At 46.0% G+C, this 18357-nt stretch overlaps 1 protein-coding gene across 1 annotated transcript in view; it reads right to left on the bottom strand.

The window, feature by feature from the left end:
- The window catches only part of LOC145338646 (putative G-protein coupled receptor 139), a 64190-nt gene that overhangs the window by 32913 nt on the left and 12920 nt on the right, over positions 1-18357 (bottom strand). The window contains exon 2 of the mRNA XM_080183033.1: positions 12703-12790. Coding sequence (XP_080039159.1) covers positions 12703-12790 — 88 coding nt within the window. The remainder of the gene's footprint in view (positions 1-12702; positions 12791-18357) is intronic.

Below are 18357 nucleotides of genomic sequence, written 5' to 3'. Positions count from 1 at the left end.
TCAAGAAGGCGTATGGTGTACTGGCCTTCATTAATCAAGGGATTGAGTTTAGGAGTCGGGAGGTAATGCTGCAACTTTATAAGACCCTTGTCAGGCCTCACTTGGAGTACTGTGCGCAGTTCTGGTCGCCTCACTATAGGAAAGACGTAGAAGCTATTGAAAGGGTACAGAGGAGATTTACAAGGATGTTGCCTGGACTGGGAGGCATGCCTTATGAAGATAGGTCGAGGGAGCTGGGTCTCTTTTCCCTGGAGAGACGAAGGTTGAGAGGCGACCTGATAGAAGTTTATAAAATGTTGAGAGGAATAGATAGGGTGGATTCTCAGAGGCTATTTCCCCAGGTTGAAATGGTCGCTACGAGAGAACACAGATTTAAGGTGCGGGGAGGAAAGTACAGAAGTGATGTTAAGGGTAAGTTTTTCACTCAGAGGGCGGTGAGTGAATGGAATCGGCTGCCGTCAGTGGTGGTGGAGGCGAACTCGCTGGGGTCTTTTAAAAGACTTCTGGATGAGTATATGGGGTTTTATGGGATTGGGGGTTATAGATAGGTCTATGGATTGGTAGGTGTTGATGTGATCAGCGCAACTCGTGGGCCGAAGGGCCTGTTTGTGCTGTAGTGTTCTATGTTCTATGTTCTATGTTCTAAGCTGTGATACAACCAGAAAGAGTGCTTTGTAAAAAATGTGACGCACCGTAACCAAATCTCCTCAGCCTCCTTTCTTAATCATGCCTTCAGCATGCACGGACCAGGACAGATTGTCCATGATCTGTTCACCCAGAAATGCCACATTCGTGACTTTTTGTAGTTTCTGTTGGTCTTGGGCAGAGCAGGAGCCACACCAATACCAAGCTGTGATACAACTAGAAAGAATGTTTTCTATGCTGCCTCTATAATAGTTGGTGAGAGTCATAGCTGATGTGCCGAATTTCATAGAACCCTACAGTGCAGAAAGAGGCCATTTGGCCCATTGAGTCTGCACTGACCACAATCCCACCCAGGCCCTACCCCAATATCCCTACATATTATCCCCACTAATCCCTCTAACCTACACATCCCTGGACACAAAGGGGAAATTTCTTAGCACGGCCAATCAACCTAACCCGCACAACTTCAGACTGTGAAAGGAAACCGGAGCACCCAGAGGAAACCCACACAGACACGAGGAGCATGTGCAAACCCCACACAGACAGTGACCCGAGCTGGGAATTGAACCTAGGACCCTGGGGCTGTGAAGCAGCAGTGCTAATCCACTGTGCTACCGTGCCCGCTCTAACCGTCTGAAGAAGTATAGGCACTGGTGGGCTTTCTTAACTTAAGTGTCGGCATGGGAGGCCCAGAACACGTTGTTGGTGATCTGGATCCTAAACACCTGAACCTCTCAACACTTTCTACTTCATCCCTGTTGATGTGGACCATGGCATTTTCTCCTCAATGCTTCCTGAAATGATGACAATCTCCTTCGTTTTGTTGACATTTGGGAGAGGTTTTGTCACTGCACCAGTTCTCCAGCTTCACAGGAGACAGGAAGATATAGATCTTTTGGAGAATTTGGTGGAGAAATGCCAGATGGAGTTTAATCCTGACAAATGTGAGGTAATGCATTTTGGCATGTAGGAATCATACAGTAAATGGTAGAATCCTCAGGAGTGTTAACAGGGAGAGAGAGATCTGAAACCACATTTCCACTGATCAATGAATGTGGCAATGCAGGTGAATAATATAGTCAAGAAGGCATAGCACATGTTGCCTTCATCGGTCGGGGCATTGAGCTTAAATATTGCCAGGTTATTCTGCAGCTGTACAGAACTTTCGTTCAGCCTCATTTGGAAAATTGTGTACAATTCTGGTCACCACACTCCCAGAAATTTGTGGATGCTTGGGAGACGGTACAGAAGGGATTTGCTTGGATGTTACCTGGTGTGAAGCTGATGAGGAGAGGTTGGATAAACTCTGTTTGTTCTCACTGGAATGACAGAGGTTGAGGGGTGACAAATAGATATTTATAAGATTATGAGTGGCATGGCAAGACAGATGCTCTTTCCTAGGGTAGAAAGGTCAAGTACTAGGGGACATGGGTTTCAGGTGCGTGGGGAACAGTTCAGATGAGATGTGTGAGGCGAGGTTTTTTTAAACAGAGGATGGTGAATGTCTGGAATGTGCTGCCTAAGTCGGTGGAGGGAGCAGATATGATCATGGCATCTAAGGGGCATCTAGATGAATACATGAATAGGATGGGAATGGAAGGATATGGAATTTGTAAGTGCTTATGGTTTTAGTTGAGGCAGGCATCGTGATCAGCACTGCTTTGGAGGGCGGAAGGGCCTGTTTCTGTGCTGTACATTTTTTGTCCTTTTCTCTTATGTAACAGGCTTGAAGGGCTGAATGGCCTCCTCCTCCTGTTCCTATTTTCTGTGTTTCAAAGAACAAAGAACAAAATCAGCCCGGGAAACAGGCCCTTCGGCCCAACGAGCCCGCGCCGCCATCTCAACACCACCAGTCCCCCTCTCTACTCATGACCCCTGTCTAATGTTTTATGGCCATCCAGATTGAGGGAAACTGATTTGGGGACAATTTATTCCTGCCAATCAGCCTAACAGCACATCTTTGGGGTGTGGGAGGAAACCGGAGCACCCGGAGAAAACCCACGCAAGCATGGGGAGAATGTGCAAACTCCCACAGACACTGGCCCAAATCCATGTGTCTGCACAGCAATCAGTGATAGTCACTGAGCTGTCGTCTTGCCCAGTATCTTGTCCAGTTTAGGCACACACTAACGACATGAAGCACGAGGCCAACCCTGAACAACCAAGAGCAGCCCCAGTACGAGCCATCGCGTGTATGCCCCTCGTTGGACAAGAGGCGGACCGACTTAAAACCTGTGAATTAAAAGAGAAAAACATTATTATCATTCCACATCCTTATCCATTACCAGGCACGTCCCAATGCTAATGACCCTTATTTAAAACAGTCTCCTATATCCTCCCATCTCCAACCCACTCGTGCCTGTCTAAGTTACTCTTAAACAACTCCAGCGTGCCTGCCTCCACCACCTTGCTAGGCAGAGCATTCCATACCCCCACTACCCTCTGTGTGAAAAACCTCCCTCTAATATCCGTGTTATACCTCTCCCCCCTCACCTTAAGCCCGTGGCCCCTCCTACTTTGCATTTCTAACATAGGAAAAAGCTTACCACTGTTTACTCCATCTATACCCTTCATAATCTTATATACCTCTATTAGATCCCCCCTCAGCCACCGTCTTTCAAGGGAAAAGAGCCCCAATTTGCTCAATCTTTCCTCATAACCCAGTCCTTCCATACCAGGCAACATCCTGGTAAACCTCCTCTGCACTCTCTCCAGAGTCTCCACGTCCTTCCGGTAGTAAGGCGACCAGAACTGGACGCAGTACTCCAAATGCGGCCTAACCAACATTCTATACAACTGCAACATTAGACTCCAGCTCTTATATTCTATACCCCTTCCTATAAAGTCTAACATACTATAAGCTTTCTTCACAACCTTCTCCACTTGCACTGCCACCTTCAAAGACTTGTGCACTTGCACCCCCAGGTCTCGCTGCGATTCTATACTCTTTATAGGCTTACCCTTTATCGTATATCTTCCCCCTACATTATTTCGGCCAAAATGCATCACCTCACATTTATCCGGATTAAACTCCATTTGCCATTTATCTGCCCAATATACCAGCCTATCAATATCCCGTTGTATTGCCAGACACTGCTCCTCACTGCCCGCCAATCCAGCCATCTTAGTGTAATCTGCAAATTTGCTGATCACACCACCTACTCCCTCTTCCAAATCATTTATATACACTACAAAGAGAAGAGGTCCCAGTACTGAGCCCTGCGGCATACCACTAGTGACAGACCTCCAGCTAGAAGAGGACCCTTCCACTACTACTCTCTGTCTCCTCTTAGCAAGCCAGTTCCCTACCCATCTAGATACCTGGCCTCATAATCCCATGAGCTTTAATCTTTTCAACCAACTTACCATGAGGGACTTTGTCGAACACCTTACTGAAATCCATATAGACGACATCAATGGCTCATCCTTCATTGACTGTTTTTGTAACCTCCTCAAAAAATTCTACCAGATTTGTAAGGCAAGTTCCATGTGAAGATTAGGCTTCTTACTAGATCAAGTCTCACAGGACAGCAATGTCTCAATCAACAATGACAAGCACTGGTATTTACGGTGTAAGATCATAATTCTCCGCCCAAGAAGAACCTTGAGCCTGGGCTCATGCCCTGGTACACAGGTGCAAACCTCATCATAGGAGTTGTTTGAATTTAAATTCAATTGACAAAAAGTACAATTGTAAATAAATTAGTCTCAGTAATGCTGAACATAAAACCATTGTCAATTGTTATGAAATACCATCCAGTTCCCTCATGTCCTTTTCTTATGGTTCAGGTTAAAAATTCCAAAGTACTTTTTGGAGACTGCCTGAACCATAAGTTTTACCCCTTGAGTTTGGCTCGGATGAACATGATGAGTTCACTTCAGGTATGATTCAGCAACCGGCCACAGAGCTTTTGTTAAGCTAAGTTTATTCAGAATATAATTCACATGTTCAGATAGAAAATTAGCAAAATCATCAAATACAAACAAAAACAACAGAAAGAAAACAACCACAATAATGAATTAACTCTTAATTCAAAATCAAACTTGTACAACAAATCAAACCGTTTCATAGTCAAAACCCTGTCCACAGACTTCACACAGAAGAGATTGAATGTAATTGAGTTGTTTTGAGGCCCACACTCGCCTTCTGGAAGGTGAAACATTGCCTTGAGATAACCATGATGTGGAGATTCCAGCGATGGACTGGGGTGGGCACCGTAAGAGCTTGGAGAGAGCAGGAGCCGTACCAAGCTAGAATGTTTTCTATGGTGCATCTGTGAAAGCTGGTAAAAGTCATAACTGACATGTCAAATGTCCTTAGATCTCTGAGAAAATAGAGGGGCTCATAGGCTTTTTTTTAAACTGTAGGGTCATCATGGAGGGACCAGGAAAGGTTGTTGGTGATCTGGACCCTAAAACTTGAAGCTTTTGACCATTTCAACTTCATCCCATTGATGTAAATAGGGGCATGTACTCCACTCTGCTTCCTGTAACTGATTTGATTTGCTGACATTGAGGAAGAGATTATTGTTGTCACACCAGTTCGACAGATTCCCCATCTCTTCCCTGTTCCCAGTATCATGGTTGTTTGAGATCCGACCCACTACAGGTGTCATCAGCAAAGTTGGAAATCCAGTTGGAGGGGAAGTTGGCCACACGGTCATCGACATGTGAGGAGTACAGTAAGGGACTGAGCACACGGCCTCGTGGATCACTTCAGTTGAGGATGTTTGTGGAGGTGTTGTTAACTAATTTAATGCTATCTATGGGTTAGTAAGTTCTGGATCCAATTGCAGAGGCAAGAGCTGAGGTCCAGGCCACGGACTTTGGACAGGAGTTTTGTAGGAATAATGGTGTTAAATGCTGAGCTGTAGTCGATAAACGTGAACCTGTGTTCCAAAGTTGACTGTAAGGCAAGGGAGCAAGCATCTGTGGACCTGTTGTAGAGGTCGGTGAACTGTATGGGATCCAGGCAATCTGGGAGGCTGGAATTGATTCATACCATGACTATCCTTTTGACGTATTTCACATATTGAATGTCAGAGTCACCGGACCATAGTCATTAAGGCAGGCTGCTTGGCTTTTCTTTGGTACTGGCCTTGGTTTGAGTTTTTAACCTGGTGCATAGATTAACAAACTTCCTGCTGAGAGAACTCAATGGTCCAGTAGGCTATAGTGGGACAGCAGCAAACACACTGGACACGATGGGTGGTAGCTATTCACTGAACCCTGAAGCTTTCTCCCAATGTTATAAGCAAACCCTGGTGCATGAGTTCTGTGCCAATCGAGTGTGAGATTACTGTTTCTTCCTGTGTTGTACAAACAGTGGCCACAATGCTCTCCTCGGTACAGTCCTGTGTAAGTATAATACAGATTCTGAGCTGTTGAGGCATCAGGTCTCCTTCTGTCAACTGTTAGCATTGTCCAGAGGCAGGTCTGAAACCAGCACTCTTTGGTATCAGCTCTGCTGTAGGGGTTGTCAGTCAGCTGTCAGCTGAGAGATAACCACCTACAGGACTCCAATCAGTATTTTCTGTCAGGGTTTACTCCCTCAGGCTTTTTACCCTCTAAATCCCCCACAAGGTAGAGGGACCTGTAGCTGAGTGAGGGATAACGTTGAGGATTCCCCAGAAAACCCCCTCCCAAATGTATACCAATTTGTCACTCCCATGGAGCAGCAGGTGGCACAATGGTTGGCACTGCTGACTCACAGCGTCAGGAAACTGGGTTCACTTCTTGGCTTGGGTCACTGTCTGTGTGGAGTTTGGACCTTCTCCCCGTGTCTGTGCAGGTTTCCTCCGGATGCTCCTCTTTCCTCTCACATTCTAAGACATGCTGGATTATATATAAATAAATATATATATATATATAACTCTGTGTGTGTGTGTGTGTGTGTGTGTGTGTGTGTGTATGTGTGTGTGTGTGTGTATGTGTGTGTGCATTTTTTGTTTAGTTTAAGCCATCTTCAGTCTGAATTCTAGCTTCTTCCCCTGGATCCTATCTTATTTTTTTTAAATTTCCTTCCTGACAGTGAACATAATCACAATTATGACCCTGACGAGGAGAAATTGTGGTCTGTCCAAATGTGTGACTCATTACCTGGTGGCCATGTCAGTGGGGGATCTGCTGGTCATTATCCTCGACCTGATATTGAGACACATTCCCATTCTTTTTAGGGAACAGTTCTTTTTCCTGCGCTCGGTCCCCCTGTGTAACATCCACGCCGTCCTGCTCTATGCAGCCACTGACTGTTCTGTCTGGTTCACCGTCACTTTCACCTTTGATCGATTTGTGGCCATTTGCTGCCCCAAGCTGAAAAGTAAATATTGCAGTGAGAAATCAGCAACTGTGGTTCTGGGAACAGTGACGGTGCTGAGCTGTTTAAAGAACATTTTCTGGTATTTTATGCTATTAAATCAATATTCACTGGAGAACAATCCCTGGTTTTGTAATTTCACATCGGATGTTATGTCCTCTCCGGTCTGGATAATAATCGAGTTCCTCCACAATGTTCTAACCCCGACTGTCCCATTCATCCTGATTCTGCTGCTCAATGCTCTCACCGTCAGACACATTTTAGTGAGCAACAGAGCCCGCAGGAGACTCCGGGCTCACAGCAGTGGGGAGAATCCCAGAGACCCAGAGATGGAGAGTCGAAGGAAATCCATCATTTTACTATTTGTTATCTCAGCCAATTTCATCCTCTTATGGTCAATATTAATGGTTTATTCTATATGGCGTCGGATGTTTTATTTCGGTTATTATTCGGTATGGTTAGATTTTTTTGTTGTGGAATTGGGTCTCATGCTGCAACTGACAAGTTGCTGCACAAACACTGCCATTTATGCTTTGACACAGACTCAGTTCAGGCAGCATCTAAAAAATCTACTGAAATATCCTCTTACTTTAATTCTTCAACTCATTTTCCCTGAGAAGAAGCTATAACCACAAGACCCTTGACTCTTCCTATTGAACATTCAAACTATAAATAACAAATAGCCTCACAAAGTCAGAAACAGTGACAGATAGAGAGGGAGGGCAGTGAAAACAAAAATGAGAGTGAAACAGAGACAGAGATTGACAGAGAGGGAAGGGCACAAAGAGATGAAGAGCGAAAGAGTTTGAAAGAGTTTCAAAGAACAAAACAACACAGCATGTAAAACAGGCCCTTCGGCCCAACGAGCCTGCTCCACCATTTTAACATTGTGCTTTTCCTCTTCCACCCTTGACCCATGTCTATGCTTATGGCACCCACATTGGAAACCAGATTCAGGGGAGAATAATTTAGGGTCAATTTCTTACACCAATCAGCCTAAGAGCACATCTTTGGGGTGTGGGAGGAAACCGGAGCGCCCGGAGGAAACCCACGCAACCACAGGGAGAATGCACAAACTCCCACAGATACTGGCCCAAATCCATGCATCTGCACAGCAAACAGTGATAGTCACTGAGCTGTCATGTTGCCCATCTGCTGGTCCAGTTTAAGCGTACACAAACGACGCAAAGTACGAGGCCACTCTCGAAACATCCAAGAGCAGCCCACGCACGACCCACCGTGTGCATGCCCCTCATTAGACAACAAGGTGGACCGACACACCTGTGGAGTAAAAGAGAAAAACATCAACACATGTAACAGTTGATTTCCAGGAACGTCCCGAGGCTCTGATCCTTATTTAAAACAGCCTGCTATAACCCTCCATCCCTATTTCGCTCATGTGTCTATCTAAGTAAACTTTAAACAAGTCCAGCGTGCCTGCCTCCACCACCTTACTTGGCAGAGCATTCCATACCCCCACAACCCTCTGTGTGAAAAACCTCCCTCGAGCATCCAAATTATACCTCGCCTCCCCCTCACCCTAAGCCCGTGGCCCCTTGTGATATTTGTCTCCAATCTAGGAAAAAGCCTGCCACTGTTTATTCTATCTATACCCTTCATAATCTTATACACCTCTATTAGATCCTCCCTCAATCTCCGTCTTTCTAAGGAAAACAACCCCAATTTACCCAATCTTTCCTCATAACCCAACAGATACAGGAAAGAAAAAGGGAGATCGAGAGAGATAGACAGAGAGAAAAGATAGAGACAGATCGAGATTCTGAAAGAGTGAGAGAGACAGGGGTAGAAAATTGATTGTGAAAATGAAAGGAAATATTTACAGGATTGCGTGGGGAGAGATATATGAAATCTACCCTGAACATATCAACTGGACCAACAGTCTCCTGGGGCATAAGGACCTTCTTCTAATCATATTTTTCTGTAGGTACCATAAAATAGATGTTATTCCAGATCTGTACATGTATTTTTCCTGGTCCTGGCATTCTGTGGTTGAGATAGTGCAGGGGAAACTTTAGAATGTGTCTAACCCTGTGCTGTAACTGTACTGGGAATGTTTACTATCAGACATTTAGGAAGGATAGACAGGAGGAAAAAAGGAGGTGGGGTAGCTCTGTTAACCTGGTGTTGTCAGACTTTTTACTGAATAAAGGATAATATCAGTGCAGTAGTAAGAGAGTTTGGCTCCATAGAGCAAAACGTGGAATTGTTGTGGGTGGAGATAAGGAACAGTAAGGGGAGGAAGACGATGCTGGGTGTGGTCTATAGGCCCCCAAATAATAATTTTGAGGTGGGGCGGGCTATAAACAAGTAAATAAATGATGGGTGCAGAAACAGAACGGTGATAATTATGGGGATTTTAATCTGCATATTGATTGGTTGACTCAAGTCGAGTGCGGTGGGCTTGAGGAAGAGTTCTTGAAATGCTGTCGGGATAGTTTCCTTGAGCAGTGTGTGATGGAACCTACGAGGGAGCGAGCTATCTTAGATCTGGTACTGTGTAACGAGGCAGGTAGAATTAAGGATCTTCTTGTGAGGGATCCTCTTGGGATGAGTGATCATAGACTGGTTGAGTTTCTGATGCAGATGGAGGATGAGAAAGTAGGGTCCCGAATCTGTGTCCTCTGTTTGAACAGAGGGGAGTACGATAGGATGAGAGCGGAATTGGTGAATGTAGATTGGGGGCGCAGATTGGTTGGTAGGACGGCTGAGGAACAGTGGAGGATTTTTAAGGAGATCTTTTTTGGTGCTCAGCAGAAATATATTCCGATGGTAAAGAAGGACTATAAGAGAAGGGGTAACCAGCTGTGTTTTTCGAAGGAAATAAAGGAGAGTATTAAATTAAAAGCTGATGCGTTCAGAGTAGCTAAAAATAATGGGCGGTTGGAAGATTGGGAAACATTTAAAAATCAACAAAGAATGACTAAGAAGGTGATAAAGAAAGGAAAGATAGAGTATGAAGCTAAACCAGCTCTAAGTATAAAAAACAGTAGTAATAGTTTTTACAGATATATAAAGAAGAAGAGACTGGCTAGAGTGAGTGTTGGACCCTTCGAGGACAAGAGGGGGGATTTAATGGTGAGTATCGAGGAAATGGCTGAGGCTTTAAATAAGTTTTTTGTGTCGGTCTTCACGGAGGAGGACATCGAGTCTGCACCAATTACAATCCCACCAGGCCTCCCCTCTTATCTCTACATATTTACCCACTAATCCCTCTAACCTATGCATCCCTGGACACTAAGGGGCAATTTCTTAGCATGGCCAATCAAACTAACCCGCACATCTTTGGATGTGGGAGGAAACCGGAGCACCCAGAGGAAACCCACACAGACACGAGGAGAATGTGCAAACTCCATACAGACAGTAACCCGAGCCAGGAAGCGAACCCAGGAGCTGTGCTACTGTGCCACCAAAGGATGGTAGGAGATGAGGGCCTTAATGCAATTACTGTCACTAGAGAGGTAGTGCTTGATAGACTAATGGGATTGAAGGTAGACAAGTCCCTGGGACCGGATGGAATGCATCCCAGGGTACTGAAAGAAATGGCAGAAGTAATAACAGATGCCTTAGTAATTATTTCTCAAAATTTGCTGGACTCCGGGGAAGTGCCGGAGGATTGAAAAACGGCTAATGTTACGCCGCTGTTTAAAAAAGGTAGCAGACAAAAGGCAGGGACTTATAGGCCGGTTAGTTTACTGTCTGTAGTTGGAAAAATGCTAGAATCCATCATCAAAGAAGAAATAGTGAGACACCAAGAAGAGATCGGTTTGATCAAGCAGACGCAGCAAGGATTCATGAAGGGGAAGTTGTGTTTAATGAATTTATTGGATTTCTATGAGGATGTGACTAGTGTGGTAGACAGAGGGGAACCGGTGGATGTGGTGTTTTTGGATTTCCAGAAGGCGATCGATAAGGTGCCTCACAAAAGGTTGCTGCAGAAGGTTAGGGTGCACGGAGTTGGGGGTAAAGTGTTAGCGTGGATAGAGGATTGGTTGTCTAACAGGAAGCAGAGAGTTGGAATCAATGGGTGCTATTCTGGTTGGCAGTTGGTGACTAGTGGAGTGCCGCAGGGATCAATGCTGGGGCCTCAACTGTTTACCATTTACGTAGATGATCTGGAGGAGGGGGCTGATTGTAGGGTAACAAAATTTGCTGATGACACGAAGATGAGTGGAAAAGCAAATTGTGGAAAGGGTGTGGAAAGTCTGCAGAGGGATCTGGATAGGCTGAGTGAGTGGGCGAGGACCTGGCAGATAGAGTATAACGTTAGCAAATGTGAGGTTATCCACTTTGGTAGAAATAATAGCAGGAGGGATTATTATTTAAAGGGTGAAAAGCTGCAGCATGCTACGGTGCAGAGGGACCTGGGGGTCCTTGTGCACGAATCGCAAAAACCCAGTCTGCAGGTGCAGCAGGTGGTCAGGAAGGCGAATGGGATGCTGGCCTTTATAGCGAGGGGGATTGAATATAAAAGTAGGGAGGTCTTGCTGCAACTGTACAGAGCACTGGTGAGGCCGCAGCTGGAGTACTGTGTGCAGTTTTGGGCCCTGTATTTGCGGAAGGATATATTGGCCTTGGAGGGAGCGCAGAGGAGGTTCACTAGGCTGATACCGGAGATGAGGGGGTTAGCTTATGAAGAGAGATTGAATAGACTGGGTCTGTACTCGTTGGAGTTTAGAAGGCTGAGAGGGGATCTAATAGAGACTTACAAGATAATGAAGGGGCTAGATAGGGTAGAGGTAGAGAGATTCTTCCCACTTAGAAAAGATAGCAGAACTATAGGGTACAGCCTCAAAATAAGGGGGGCGGTTTAGATCGGAGTCAAGGGGGAACTTCTTCACTCAAAGGGTGGTGAATCTCTGGAATTCTCTGCCCGTTGAAGTGGTGGAGGCTACCTCATTGAATATATTTAAGTCACGGTTAAGTAGATTTCTGATAGACAGGGGAATTAAGGGTTATGGGGAGAAAGCGGGAAAGTGGAACTGATTCACTTCAGATCAGCCATGATCTTATTGAATGGTGGGGCAGGCTCGAAGGGCTAGATGGCCTACTCCTGCTCCTATTTCTTATGTTCTTATGTTCTTATGTTAATCTGGACAGTGTAGAGGGAGCTTTACTCTGTATCTAACCCCGTGCTGTACCTGTCCTGGGAGTGTTTGATGGGGGACAGTGCAGAGGGAGCTTTACTCTGTATCTAACCCCGTGCAGTACCTGTCCTGGGAGTGTTTGATGGGGGGACAGTGTAGAGGGAGCTTTATTCTGTATCTAACCCTGTGCTGTACCTGTCCTGGGATGTTTGATGGGGACAGTGTAGAGAGAGCTTTACTCTGTATCTAACCCCGTGCTGTACCTGTCCTGGGAGTGTTTGATGGGGGACAGTGTAGAGGGAGCTTTACTCTGTATCTAACCCCGTGCGGTACCTGTCCTGGGAGTGTTTGATGGGGGACAGTGTAGAGGGAGCTTTACTCTGTATCTAACCCCGTGCGGTACCTGTCCTGGGAGTGTTTGATGGGAAATTGCAGATGGAGTTTTATGTTGTATTTTCTCTATGTTACACCTGCCCCTGCATATGCAGAAATAACCTGATTCTTATTGCAACCAGGTATTTAGGAACAGCAGTGACCACACCCTCCTTTCACTACCCTCACAGCTACATTACTGAATTGTTCTCATTGACAATACACATCCAGGTGCCTGGCTAACCTCATCCCTACTGCCTTTACCGTCCAGGCGTATCACCGGCTTCATTCTTATTACCAACTGACAAACAAACACATCACTAACCTCACTCTCATTGTCGCTACTGATTCCCTGAAACATTACAAGAACGAATAAAAGCAACACAGCAGCAGTGTCACACAAACTGCCTCAAAAAACCTTCAGTTCCTTCAATTATTCTGATCCTAGGCTGATATGAACAATATAAAGTTTGAATGCAGAACGTAAGTTTGTTCCTCCACGAATACATTTGGTTTAAACAAAATGCTGAACAAACATCTTTTTCAGGTCAAACAGAGGTCACAGTGTGAGAGCATGGTGCTAAATATCAAAATTATCTGTATCAATATCTGACTGCTCAGAGACTGGAATTAAAATAAATATATTCGCTGCATGTGAAACGTGTATAAAATGACATGGATTAAAAGGTTAATGCTGGTTTACGGTGACTGGAACTAATTTATTCACCTTGAGATCTCTATAAATGTGCCTCTTCTGTACAGTCAGTTGGAGAAACAGATTTCAAAATGTTTTTCAATTAGATTGTGTAAGATCTCCACATGCATTTTCACAAATTCCCAAAATAAATCCCCAGCTGAATTTAACAAGGCAATTCCCCACCAACTGAATGATGGTTTTCACTCTGCGTGAGATGTCAGCACCTCTGGAAATGCCATCCTGCTTGGTTAACGCTGACACGCAGACTCACTGTTTCTGGGAGATATTGCAAAGTGTTCTCGTGTTGGATAGGGTTATCTCACTGTCCCAATATTGCAGAACAATCACAATGTGGAACAGGTTCTCACTTCTACACAGGACAATTATTTCCCATTTGGCATTGATTACAATCATTCATCAATCTGATTTACTGGGGCACTCTTCACATACAACAGAAAATGTTTGCAATTAATTCATTACAACTCCAAAGTGTCTAAACTGTATTTAGCAAAGATCTGAAGGAGTATTTCACAAACTAGAACAATGAATTTTAGCAGAAGGCCGGTATTCTGAAAGCACGAGTGGAAAATATCAATATCAGTGGCGCTGCCGAGGGATTACTTCATGTACAGTGATGGAAACATGGTTTATACAGAAGATACACGTCCCTTTTATCAGCCTGTTTGAATTAGCAGTGCAGCACATAGTTATATGTGACCAAAGTATAAAGACCATATACTTTACCTAATGCTGTTCCTATCCTGGGAAATATTCAGCGGAGGAACATTTATAGTAATCCAATGGTAAAGTCAGAAACATGGCTCAGAATGGGGTTCAAAACAAAGTAAGCACCCTTTGCAATGAACTACTCCATGGGACACTGCAGAGTCAGCTTTGTTTTGTATGCTATGTTACGTCGTTGTTTAAGAAGGGTAGCAGGCAAAAGGCAGGGAATTATAGGCCGGTTAGTTTAACGTCTGTTGTGGGTAAAATGCTTGAATCCGTAATCAAGGAGGAAATAGCGAGGCATCTTGAGGGGAATTGCTTGATAGAGCAGACGCAGCACGGTTTCGTTAAGGGGAAGTCGTGTCTGACAAATTTATTGGAGTTCTATGAGGATGTGTCTAGGGCGGTGGATAGAGGAGAGCCGGTGGATGTGGTCTTTCTTGATTTCCAGAAGGCGTTTGACAAGGTGCCGCACAAGAGGTTGTTACAGAAGGTCAGGGGACATGGAGTTGGGGGTAGGGTGTTAGCGTGGATAGAGGATTGGCTGTCAAATAGGAGGCAGAGAGTGGGGGTCAATGGGTGCTATTCGGATTGGCGGTTGGTGACTAGTGGAGTGCCCCAGGGATCGGTGCTGGGGCCTACCATTTTATATAGATGATCTGGAGGAGGGAACTGAGTGTATGGTGTCGAAATTTGCTGATGACACAAAGATTGGGGGAACGGCAAATTGTGCAGAGGGTGTGGAGAGTCTGCAGAGGGATCTAGATAGGCTGGGCGAATGGGCCAGGAACTGGCAAATGGAATTTAATGTTGGCAAGTGTGAAGTTGTCCACTTTGGTAGGAATAATGGTAGGAAGGACTATTACTTACATGGTGAAAAACTGCAGCATGCTACAGTGCAGAGGGACCTCGGGGTCCTTGTGCATGAGTCGCAAAAACCCAGCCTGCAGGTGCAGCAGGTGGTCAGGAAGGCGAATGGGATGCTGGCCTTCATAGCGAGGGGGATTGAATATAAAAGCAGGGAGGTCTTTCTGCAGCTGTATAGGGCACTGGTGAGGCCGCAGCTGGAGTACTGTGTGCAGTTTTGGTCGCCGCACTTACGCAAGGATATTTTGGCCTTGGAGGGAGTACAGAGGAGGTTTACTAGGCTGATACCGGAGTTGAGGGGGTTGAGCTATGAGGAGAGGCTGAATAAACTGGGCTTGTACTCGTTAGAGTTTGGAAGGATGAGGGGAGATCTCATTGAGACGTACAAGATGATGAATGGGATGGATTGGATAGAGGTGGAGAGGTTCTTCCCACTCAGGAAGGACAGTAGGACTAGAGGGCACAGCCTCAAGTTAAGGGGGGGTGCAGTTTAGAACGGAGTTGAGGAGGAACTTCTTCACCCAAAGGGTGGCGAATCTCTGGAATTAGTTGAAGTGGTGGAGGCTGCCTCGCTAAATATATTTAAGACGCGGGTTGATGGGTTTTTGATAGGCAAGGGGATTAAGGGTTATGGGGAGAAAGCGGGAAAGTGGAACTGAGACATGACAGATCAGCTATGATCTTATTGAATGGCGGGGCAGGCTCGAAGGGCTAGATGGCCTACTCCTGCTCCTATTTCTTATGTTCTTATGTTCTTATGTTTCCTCCGGGTGCTCCGGTTTCCTCCCACAGTCCAAAGATGTGCGGGTTAGGTTGATTGGCCATGCTAAAATTGCCCCTTAGTGTCCAGGGATGTGTAGGTTAGAGGGATTAGTGGGTATAATATGTAGGGATATGGGGGTAGGGCCTGGGTGGGATTGTGTTCGGTGCAGACTCGATGGGCCGAAGGGCCTCTTTCTGCACTGTAGGGTTCGATGATTCTATAATATATGGGAGAGAAGGGAAAGATTTAGAAAAAACAGTGAAAAACTACAGCACAAACTGGCCCTTTGGCCCACAAGTAGCTCTGATCATATGCCTACCTATAACACTCAATCCTATTAAATCCCATGTGGGTATAACAGGTAGGGATATGGGGGTAGGGCCTGGGTGGGATTGTGTTTGGTGCAGACTCGATGGGCTGAAGGGCCTCTTTCTGCACTGTAGGGCTGTATGATTCTATGATACAGTAAAAAGTCTGACAACACCAGGTTTTAGTCCAACCTATTTATTTGATAATAGACTCACAAGCTTTCGGGGTTAGCCCCTTCGTCAGGTGAATGGAGAGTTCTGGCCTCAGACAGAGCATATAAAGCACAGACAGTTTAGAGATTACTGATTAGAATGCGAATCCTTACACCTAACCTGCTCTTCAAGACCTGAAGTGGCTGACAATGTGAGTGGAAGGAGCACTGATCACAGTTTAAAGAGATGTGTATTGTCTCCAGACGGTACAGTAAGTGAGGTTTTGCAAACCCAGGCAAGTCACGGGGGTTACAGATAGTGCGACATGAACCCAAGATCCCTGTTGAGACCGTCCTCATGTGTGCAGAACTTGGCTATCAGTCTCTGTTCAGCGACTCTGCGCTGTCGTGTGTCGTGAAGGCCGCCTTGGAGAATGCTTACCCGAAGGTCAGAGGCTGAATGCCCGTGACCACTGAAGTGTTCGCCAACAGGAAGGGAACAGTCTTGCCTGGTGACTGTCGAGCGATGTTCATTCATCCATTGTCGTAGCGTCTGCATGGTCTCCCCAATGTACCATGCTTCGGGACATCCTTTCTTGCAACGTATCAGGTAGACAATGTTGGCCGAGCTGCAAGAGTATTTACCGTGTACCTGGTGGATGGTATTCTCACGTGTGATGATGGTATCCATGTCGATGATCCGGCATGTCTTGCAGAGGTTGCTGTGGCAGGGTTGTGTGGTATTGTGGTCACTGTTCTCCTGAAGGCTGGGTAGTTTGCTGCGAACAATGGTCTGTGTGAGGTTGTGTGGTTGTCTGAAAGCAAGAAGTGGGGGTGTGGGGATAGCCCTGGCGAGATGTTCGTCTTCATCAATGATATGTTGAAGACTCCGGAGAAGATGTCGTAGCTTCTCCACTCCGGGGAAGTACTGGACGACGAAGGGTACTCTGTCCACTGTGTCCTGTGTTTGCCTTCTGAGGAGATCGGTGCGGTTTTTCGCTGTGGCGCATCGGAACTGCCGATCTATGAGTCGAGCACCATATCCTGTTCTTATGAGGGCATCTTTCAGGGTCTGGAGGTGTCTGTCACGATCCTCCTCATCTGAGCAAATCCTGTGTATACGGAGGGCTTGTCCGTAGGGAATGGCTTCTTTAACATGTTTAGGGTGGAAACTGGAGAAGTGGAGCATTGTGAGATTGTCTGTGGGCTTGCGGTACAGTGAGGTGCTGAGGTGACCGTCCTTAATGGAGATGCGTGTGTCCAAGAATGCAACTGATTCTGGATGCAACTATATGATGATATCAACAAATTCCACCCCACCATCAGACTCACCATGGACTATTCCCCAGTATCAGTTGCATTCTTGGACACACGCATCTCCATTAAGGACGGTCACCTCAGCACCTCACTGTACCGCAAGCCCACAGACAATCTCACAATGCTCCACTTCTCCAGTTTCCACCCTAAACACGTTAAAGAAGCCATTCCCTACGGACAAGCCCTCCGTATACACAGGATTTGCTCAGATGAGGAGGATCGTGACAGACACCTCCAGACCCTGAAAGATGCCCTCATAAGAACAGGATATGGTGCTCGACTCATAGATCGGCAGTTCCGATGCGCCACAGCGAAAAACCGCACCAATCTCCTCAGAAGGCAAACACAGGACACAGTGGACAGAGTACCCTTCGTCGTCCAGTACTTCCCCGGAGTGGAGAAGCTACGACATCTTCTCCGGAGTCTTCAACATATCATTGATGAAGACGAACATCTCGCCAGGGCTATCCCCACACTCCCACTTCTTGCTTTCAGACAACCACACAACCTCAAACAGACCATTGTTCGCAGCAAACTACCCAGCCTTCAGGAGAACAGTGACCACAATTCCACACAACCCTGCCACAGCAACCTCTGCAAGACATGCCGGATCATCGACATGGATACCATCATCACATGTGAGAATACCATCCACCAGGTACACGGTAAATACTCTTGCAACTCGGCCAACATTGTCTACCTGATACGTTGCAAGAAAGGATGTCCCGAAGCATGGTACATTGGGGAGACCATGCAGACGCTACGACAACGGATGAATGAACATCGCTCGACAGTCACCAGGCAAGACTGTTCCCTTCCTGTTGGCGAACACTTCAGTGGTCACGGGCATTCAGCCTCTGACCTTCGGGTAAGCATTCTCCAAGGCGGCCTTCACGACACACGACAGCGCAGAGTCGCTGAACAGAGACTGATAGCCAAGTTCCGCACACATGAGGACGGTCTCAACAGGGATCTTGGGTTCATGTCGCACTATCTGTAACCCCCGTGACTTGCCTGGGTTTGCAAAACCTCACTCACTGTGCTGTCTGGAGACAATACACATCTCTTTAAACTGTGATCAGTGCTCCT

Source organism: Carcharhinus amblyrhynchos, unplaced genomic scaffold, assembly GCF_965287045.1.
Source record: "Carcharhinus amblyrhynchos unplaced genomic scaffold, sCarAmb.v2.hapA chromosome_127, whole genome shotgun sequence".
In the NCBI taxonomy this organism is placed as follows: Eukaryota; Metazoa; Chordata; class Chondrichthyes; order Carcharhiniformes; family Carcharhinidae; genus Carcharhinus; species Carcharhinus amblyrhynchos.
The sequence above is the reverse complement of the archived record's forward strand: the minus strand, read 5'-3'. Positions and strand labels throughout refer to the sequence as shown.